We start from the raw sequence: 9,020 nt of genomic DNA on the forward strand, positions 1-9,020 counted from the left end.
ATCGTGTCTCGCAAGGAGACCACTCAAGATCCTTTGTACGAGGAACAAGGCTCTCTTACTTCCTCATCACGAGGGAAGATGATAGGACCCTAACGAAAAAGTATAATGGAAAAACCAAACAAAAGGGTGGTTACCTTGGACCCTTGATGGATAGGTGCCAAAGGGTACCATCATAACCCACACGGAGACAGTGGAAAATAAGAGGTCTTCTCTCAATACCACTCTCTAGCTACATGAGTTAGTGCATGATACTGAGGTGAAGGAAAAGCCGGAGAAGATTCGGCTTGGAAACTCAGCTGAAGCAGTCGAGTGCCGGGTCTCAACACATCCAATTATGTGTAGAGTTCATGAGGCCTCATATCAATAGGGCACAAAATGTAGTATGGTGATAGTAGGTGGAGCCAAGATGATAGTGTTAAATACTTCCCCCTTTTTTTAAGTGTTGTATCTAGAGGCAGCTCACGCCTCGCGTGGGCTCGACGATGGAAGTAGCGTGTACGAGCGTACGGCATCGCTCTGCATGTTGGGGGGGCACTGCCTCCATCTCCGAGCTGTTCAGCTTAAGCAAAAGCCATGCGTTGATCTCTTCGAGATCGAGCCCCGCGAAGGCCACAACCCACACACCATCCCCACGCGTAACAACAACATCAGAAGCATCACCATTCCAGGTTGCCGAAGACACACAACCCAACAGCAGCACAAGAAAAGACTGGAAGCACAAGGGCAGCTCTCAGCTCACCCGTTGGGCCCGTACCCGCAGGATCCGCTCCGATAAACTCACAGACAAAAGCTTGGCTCGTGCGGAAGCCATTGTGGCCCCCTCGCAACCCCCATCTCATGATGGTGACTCCCTGCCCACCGACATGCATGCTGACCATGATGCCTATGATGACATGCCATCCCCTTCTCTTGGACAGGAAAACACCATTTACATGGTCTCTGATGGCACTGGATGGACCGCAGAGCACTCAGTCCATGCTGCATTGGGCCAGTTTGAGCATTGCCTTGGGGATCAGGGCTGCCCTGTCAGTACACATCTCTTCTCAGAGGTACATTTCTCGGAGGTTTTTTTTTGGGTGCAGAGAATGATTGAAAGGTATTCTGTTACATTATTTAAGCCTTTATTTACACTATACAGATGCCAGGTTCAAACCCTGGCCCTGTGTGTCAGCAGGCCAGGGTGTTACCGCTCAGGCTAGAGCCTGCAGGCTGATATAAGCCATTTTAATATACATGCAATGGCAAAGACGTGCTGCATTGAGATGTACCATCCATGAAGGTTGTATTGTGCATGGAACAAGATGCAGGAGTATGCAATCTTTCCTTCGGGAAGTTCAAGGAGAAGGATTTACTACACGACACAAGACTTGGACCTGTAAAAAGGATCACTCTTATGAGTGAAGGATATGTAATGCTAATTGGGTAAAGTTATTGTAAATTGACCTTAAAGTTAAGGATACCCTCACCTAGCATGCACACAAGTGAGGAGTAGACTTATTAATGGACACTCCCAAGTAGATTCTCAAGTAGTTAGGACCTTGGTTTGGCTCGGGTCTTACATGTGGATGGTGGTATTGGACCCCAGGGCTTGGGTAAGGAGTCTAGGCGCACAATGTCTCATGCTTGGGGGTGCTCCTGTAGGGAGGTATAGCTGGGTGTCAAGCTAGCCGGTCTTTCCATTGAAAATCTACGGTGATTTGAGTGTTCCTAGCTAAGCTGGTTGAGAGATCCTTGTGAAGAAAACTGGGTACACATCAGGAATCGGGATCCATTATGTGCGTGTGTCAGATCTTCGATGATGTTCATTACATATGTTGATGCCCTTAAAACTCAAGTTGTAAATGTGCCTTGATATACATTGGTTTCTATAGAAGAATTAGGTCCTTGGATATATACTATGAAGATACGGTCTATAGGTAGGGGGAAGGGAAGGAGAGGAAGAGGGACATTAGGAGGAAAGACATTTGTTTGGAGAAATGAAGCTAGCAGATAACACATGAGAATAAATATGTTCACTATTTGTTTAAATTTTGAAATGGCCTGGATAATATTATTACTCTAATCTTAGCAGATCAATGATGTTGAGCGCTTGATGGAGATCATTAGAGATGCAAGCAAGGAACATGCAGTTTTTGTCTACACACTAGCTGATCCAGCTCTGGCAGAAGCTGCAAAAAAGGCTTGTCAATTATATGGTATACTCCATCTTGATGTACTTGGTCCTATTACAAAGCTACTTGGTGCTCACATGGGAGTGACTCCCTTGGGATTACCACGGGGTGCTCCAGGGCGTAAAATGGTCCTGTCCAAGCAATATTTCAAGAGGATTGAAGCGGTTGAATTTACCATCAAGCAAGACGACGGGGCTCTTCCTAAAAATCTGCATAAAGCAGATGTGGTCTTAGTGGGAGTTTCTCGCACAAGCAAGACCCCTTTATCAACTTACATGGCTCAGAAAGGGTATAAAGTTGCCAATGTGCCCCTTGTACTTGGCATTGATCCACCCAAGGAACTGTTTGAGATAGACCAGAGAAAAATCTATGCATTGACAATCAACCCAAATTACTTGCATTCCATAAGGATTGCCAGGTATAAGAGCCTCGGAGTCTCGTCTACGAGCTTTTACAGTGACATGGATCATATAAAGAAGGAGCTAGAGTACAGCAGCAAGCTTTTCATGCAAAATCCGAAGTGGCCTGTCATTGGTTAGTCCTACATTATGTCTCAAAAATAGCTAGAAACTTCTGCAAGTTGCTACTGCACGTAAATGATTGAGCTGTTGAGTGGTTGGTGGTTTCTATCTTGGCAGAGGTCACGGGGAAGGCTATTGAAGAAACCGCGGCTGTGATTCTGCGTATTTATCATGACAGAGAAAACAAATATGTCATGCCTCGGATTTTACAGTGCTACTAAGCACTGTGATTATTAGCTCACATTCAAGCAATCTGGATGTGGTTTTGGATTCAGGTTAATTTTGTTGGTTTTGTTAAGATGCATTATGGTTTGTAATTAAAAATCAAGCATGGATCTTTCTGCTTAATCTTTAGCCTTTTTCATGTAGTTATATGGTTGCAGCTGGCCCAACTTATAAGAGAGGATACTTCAACAGTTTTTTGTGGTTTTGTTAAGATGCATTATGGTTTGTAATTAAAAATCAAACATGGATCTTTCTGCTTAATCTTTAGCCTTTTTCATGTAGTTACATGGTTGCAGCTGGCCCAACTTCTAAGAGAGGATACTTCAACAGTTTTTTATGCTTCCAGGATTGAGATTCCTAGGCCTTTACACGGAGTCAATGCTTTTGTATATATTATGCCTAAGACATGTGAAGGTCAAAGAAGTACACATACCAAGCACGATAAAAGCTCCTCTCAAGGCCAAAGTGAGGCTTCTTTAATGGTTCTAGGCTTGTGTGATATATTTTTTGTGCTAGCTTTCAGTACTTACAGTTTACTGTTTGCAATGTAAAATTGAATGGTTGAGACATTGTAGCATCTAACAAACTGGAAGAGGGCATTTGGTAATGTGTATATAGCATTCATCACCACTTCTTCTGGCTATGCATGTGTACCTCCTGAGCACTGGCGCTAGATAGGAAAGACAAAGCAGCCCTGTAATTGTGAGCTCCAAAAAGTTATATGGGATAATGGAATGCACCAGGCTGTACTGCCATGAGGGAAAGAGTACATTCTTGTCCCTGGCTTGCAATCTAAGGACAGGAATAACACACCACCATGAGTAGAGGCTTATTTGCTAGGAGCAGTAAATTTGAACTTGAAGCAGCCTTGACCCGAATGACAAAATTGAGCCAACTTGGCAGCCGATGGCAAAAAGTATGTGGGCAAATTCTGGAGGACAGCCATGATGCAAGTGGGCAGCAGAATGGGCAGGCCCAGCAGCTTGAAGATGGTGCTCAGCAGGTTCTTGATGGGTTGCAGATTTTGTGGACCAGCCTTGTAGGTCATTCCAGTAGCACTTCCTCTCCAAAGCTCAGAAAGTCAAGCCGCAATCAACCTGCTCCAAACAAAAATTTCCAAGCATCTTTAGCAACAATCCTTCTTTCCTTTTTTAGCTACCATCTCAGCCCTCTTCCTTGCCTGGCCACACATGGGTGGAGAAAAAACACCCTGTTGTAAGAATTCAAGAATAAAGTTTTATTCTCACACTCCTTTTATAGTGCAACTATCTTTGTGTGTAGAAAGATCCTTGCTTGTTGCGAGTTCTGTGTGACACATCTCACTCTAGATGGGTAGCCAGCCTCCTTCCTGGACTAGCTGCCTGGGAAAGTATTTCTGGAGGAGTCAGGCCAGGAGCAGCTAAGACGTGTCCTGGGCAGACAGCCCAGGAAAGTTGGGTGGTGCCTGTGGACAGCGGGCATATATTGACAGGAAGCTGGGCAGGGGCTGGGGCTGGGGCTGGGGCTGGTGTGGCTCCATGTGACTGGTCAGCAGCCCATTGCTGCAGCCCAGCTGACCTGCTGTAAGGTGCCCATTTCCAACTCAACCTTCTTCACCATTGCAAGCAGCACGTTCCTCCAGCACTCTAGTGCAGCGGGTAGCAGCAGCAATTCAGCATTGGACCAGCAGCAACCAGCATCCATGTTACGAAGAGCCTCGCCTTATTATGGTTCATGATAGCTACAGGATTTTAACATGATATCGAGCCAAGTTAGGAAGCTTGGGCTAGGATTTTAGGTTTAAAAAGAAGTTCATCTCTTCTTCCTCCTGTCCTCCGCCTTCCTAGAGAGAGAGAGAGAGAGAGAGAGAGAGAGAGAGAACCAGGTAGCTACTCACACTGGCCAAAATTCCATCGCAAGAACAAAAAAAACTAGGGCCTCATTTCTTTAGCCGGTAGTTTGTTGGGCATTTCTGATAATCAACGCCCCTACAGTTACTTTCAGCAATGGGGTGTCTTCTCTAAGCTATGTGAATGCTGTAGACTACACAGCTCCATTAGCATTATCTCTCTGTTGGCATTGAAGCAGTAGCCGGACTCCAGATGATCGGCAACCTCGCATAAATTTTGCATGCTACAGCAAGTGACAGTTGTGACGCAGTCTCGGGCGACATCTGTAGGCCACATGGCGCCCTGCAGGTTCATCTCTTTGCAATCTGTCAGGCAGCAAACTGCTGTAGGAGTCTCCCTGTAATAACAGAGTAGTTGCGTGCATGAACATCAGCGGTGTACCAGCCTGACCAAGCATTGGTGACCTTTGTTGCAAATCAGATTAGCAGCTCTCTCCAATGCCCTCACAAACTGCGCGAACATCACTTTCTCTAGGGAGCAGGTGACATAGCATCCTTGAAGAAGACATGGTATCACTAGTAATATAACATCTTGTGTGGGTTCAAGCAAAGCTTTTCTCTTACACACAAAGTCACGTGATTGATCTTTATCTCACTACATTAATTGCACTACATTCAAAAAGCAAAGCCACAATATGAACATCTAGACAATCCATCAACATCACATTCATAATCTAGAATATAATAGCATCACATGCATAATCCAATTAATCAGCACAAGCATATTCTAGACTACATTAGCACAACTTGCATAGCTTAGCCGAGCCATAGTTCAAACATACAAAGTCCAAGCAACCAACAATATAAGCATGTATAGTCTAGACGAACCCTAGAACAAGCAAGTATAATCTAAACAAATCATAAAGTAACAAAATCTTGACAAAACATACAGCACATAAAGGACACTATCACTTTAACCTAAACAAGCTAGAGAAACGTCCTCTCACCCCTCTCTCACACTCTCTCTCTCTCTCTCTCTCTCTCTCTCTCTCTTTACATTTACAATATAGAGTTGGGAATCATGGAGTATAAATTTCTCCATGCTCTTTTTCAAAATATACAAGATTGAAATTTCATACTCCTTTATTCTCATAAAAATCAAGGCATGATAACTCAGACAATTCAAGCATATAGGCTACATCTCCTTAAATACTTTGCATAGAAGAAATCAATCATAGTAAATAACTTTAGTATATGCTTTTTCATGTTTGCATTACCTTTTGTGGAGGTAAATGCATGTTTAGGAGAAACTTAATCATGTTTGGTAATATTTTTAACTTGTCAATAAGTTTGTGTATGCCAAGGAGAAAGACTTTTTACAAGGCGAAAGACTACTTGATTCTAAACCTTAGGTACTTCTCTTTGTCATAATGAAGGGAGTTTATTAAATCTTTAGATGAGTCTCTGTTTGAAGCCATTCCTAGTGTTCTATGAATTTTGCATGGTTTTCTTTTGGGAATCAAAACTGACATTATCCCTACATTATATCCTTGAGCCATGAGAAGGTCCTTAGGGACCCACACTTGATGTGTGCACGTCAAGTTTGGTGCATAAGGTCTTGTTCGGTTCTTTTTGCTACAAACATAGTTTTTGTTTTGGGTTTTCTTCTTTTGTGGGAAATTTCTTGAGGTCATTAGTCTAGGTTTGTTGGCTTTAGGTACCCAAATTAAATAATTAGGAGGATAATTTTGGGCTTTAAGAAGTTGTTTAGATAGCCACCATTGTGATTTTTGAGCCTAGGATCGTCTTAGGACTTTTTGTTTGTGTTGAGGTCCCGGTGATAACTTTTCTATGTGAAATGTTCAATGACAACTTAGCAAGTCTAAGACACTTTTAGAAGCCTTAAGTGATAAGGCGACCTTGGTGGAAGGTTTTCACACTTTGAGGGTGCATGCAATGTGTTTCATGGCATAACCAAAAGAATTTCTTCATAACATAGGTTTATAGTTTCATCCTGATAGAAGAATATTGACTTACTTGTTGACCATAAACTTTTAATAAAGTAGTTCTAGAATCCTAGTCAATCGTGCATCTGTAATGGCACATCCAATTCTTCCCCAACAAGGTTAGGTTAGGGTCCATGAAGTTTTAGTTTCTTTTTTCCTTTTTTGATGTTATACATTAATACTAGGTCATCCATATGAAACTTGCATTTCTTCACATTGGGATCAAACTTACAATTCCTTCGGCACTTCTCTGTCCACATGCCTAGCACTACATATAACTATTAGAAATAATGCCCAAACATGTGATAATGGACAACTCGGCATACTAAGGCTTCTTTAACCATGCCTTTATACCCATCATTTGTAAAATCCCCACCTATATTGCCTTCAAACAAGAAAAAATCCAAGGCGAAAGAGACATTAAAGAAAAAGTACATAGATACTTTAATGAATTTATTAGAGGAATTTCAGGATGTTTTTCTTGATGATTTTCCAGATGGCTTACCACCATCTAGAGAAGTAGACCATGGCATCGAAGTTATGCCAGGTTCAAAACCTATAAGCAAACCTGCTTATAGATTAAGCCACTCCGAGAGGCACAGGAGGTGGAAAAACAATTGACGCAATATTTGAACAAAGGCTTTATTCGGCCTAGTTCAAGTCCGTGGGCATCGCCTATTCTTCTAGTAAAGAAGAAAGACGGATCTATGCAGATGTGCATAGACTATAGGGCTCTTAATCAGATAACGATTAAGAACAAGTATCCAATGCCACACATGGATGAGTTGTTTGATCAACTCTATGGATCGAGATACTTTACAAAAGTAGACCTGAGATCTGGGTATCATCAGGTTAGAATTAAAGCAGAAGATGTTGCGAAGACAGCATTTAGGACCCGTTTCGGGCATTTTGAGTTTTTGGTTATGCCATTTGGGCTAACCAATGCTCCAGCGACGTTTATGACGCTGATGGACAGCATTTTACGTCCATGTCTGGGAAAGTTCGTAGTAGTTTTCCTAGATGATATTCTTGTGTACAGTAAGACACAGAAAGAACACATAGGCATGCATGCCAGACAGGTTTTTCAAACAGTGGGTCTCGTCCAAGGCTATTTTGTTTTCCTTCATCAAGAAAAACATCCTGAAATTCCTCTAATAAATTCATTAAAGTATCTACTTTTTCTTTAATGTCTCTTTCGCCTTGGATTTTTTCTTGTTTGAATCGCATGCATGCCAGACAGGTTTTTCAAACAGTGGGTCTCGTCCAAGGCTATTTTGTTTTCCTTCATCAAGAAAAACATCCTCAAATTCCTCTAATAAATTCATTAAAGTATCTATGTACTTTTTCTTTAATGTCTCTTTCACCTTGGATTTTTTCTTGTTTGAATCGCATGCATGCCAGACAGGTTTTTCAAACAGTGGGTCTCGTCCAAGGCTATTTTGTTTTCCTTCATCAAGAAAAATATCCTGAAATTCCTCTAATAAATTCATTAAAGTATCTATGTACTTTTTCTTTAATGTCTCTTTCGCCTTGGATTTTTTCTTGTTTGAATCGCATGCATGCCAGACAGGTTTTTCAAACAGTGGGTCTCGTCCAAGGCTATTTTGTTTTCCTTGTTTGTCTACACAAACATCATCTACAGTTTCATCTACGAAAACAGAATTTAAAAGAGGGTAACAAGCATATACCTCTGCTATCTGGCCTCGGTGAGAACCGCTGTGCACAGCTCCATGGAGGAAATAAGTGGTGTGGCGAGGACAGTACGGTCACCCCCTACAGGGTAATGACTCTACCTTCATGCTCAAAACGTAGTGTATTATGTAGGTAACTCCGAGCTAGCCAAGCCATACAGCCACTCCCTGCCTAGATATACATTGGCTAAGTGCATGACCTGAAAGTCAAGCGGAGTCTCGTAGTCCTGCATAGATAATGGGACCCCCAATACTACGGTATTCCATACCGTTTTGTTATACCCATTGGCTAGGCCAACAGTATACTCATGATCGCTCTGGGTCTCAGTCAACCCCAACTTCTTGACTAACGAGTAGTTCAAGAAGTTGTGGCTAGCTCTATCATCGATAATAAAAACTGTGACTCTATGGCCACCTATGGTGCCATACATGCGCACCATGTCATGCGGACCTACAGTAGGCTGCCACATCGCTGGTGTCACCGAACAAGCGTGATGCTGCTCATCACAATGACACACTGTCACCTCTCTGAATTCTGCGGAACTGAGAGGGAGTCTTTGCACTGTATGCAACTGCCT

The 9,020-nt window shown here is 42.5% G+C and overlaps 1 protein-coding gene across 4 annotated transcripts; it reads left to right on the forward strand.

The window, feature by feature from the left end:
• The first annotated feature begins 462 nt into the window (after nucleotides 1–462).
• Nucleotides 463–4,166, forward strand: LOC147624389 (pyruvate, phosphate dikinase regulatory protein 2-like). Of its 4 annotated transcripts, XR_015269091.1 has the most exons (6): nucleotides 463–828; nucleotides 859–1,049; nucleotides 2,072–2,705; nucleotides 2,810–2,967; nucleotides 3,200–3,382; nucleotides 3,592–4,166. XR_015269091.1 is itself a non-coding variant. In XM_086819368.1 (4 exons), the coding sequence occupies exons 1-4, from the start codon at nucleotides 483–485 to the stop codon at nucleotides 2,911–2,913; spliced, it is 1,275 nt and encodes a 424-aa protein (XP_086675494.1). In that variant the 5' UTR covers nucleotides 463–482; the 3' UTR covers nucleotides 2,914–3,108. The 4 variants fall into 4 exon arrangements, 1 of the variants encoding a protein (XP_086675494.1); XR_015269090.1 differs by having other exon boundaries at nucleotides 3,200–4,166; XR_015269092.1 differs by lacking the exon at nucleotides 3,592–4,166 and having other exon boundaries at nucleotides 3,062–3,200.
• Nucleotides 4,167–9,020: the final 4,854 nt, after the last annotated feature.

This window comes from Cibotium barometz, chromosome 25, assembly GCF_041138505.1.
Source record: "Cibotium barometz isolate CiBa-2024 chromosome 25, ASM4113850v1, whole genome shotgun sequence".
Classification (NCBI taxonomy): domain Eukaryota; kingdom Viridiplantae; phylum Streptophyta; class Polypodiopsida; order Cyatheales; family Cibotiaceae; genus Cibotium; species Cibotium barometz.

Excerpts from the sequence above, each read along its gene's own strand:
- LOC147624389 (XM_086819368.1), top strand. The coding sequence starts at position 483 with ATGGAAGTAGCGTGTACGAGCGTACGGCATCGCTCTGCATGTTGGGGG. Across the intron at positions 829-858 it reads CATTGTGGCCCCCTCGCAAC|CCGACATGCATGCTGACCAT; the intron begins CCCCATCTCATG and ends ACTCCCTGCCCA. Across the intron at positions 2,706-2,809 it reads TCCGAAGTGGCCTGTCATTG|AGGTCACGGGGAAGGCTATT; the intron begins GTTAGTCCTACA and ends CTATCTTGGCAG.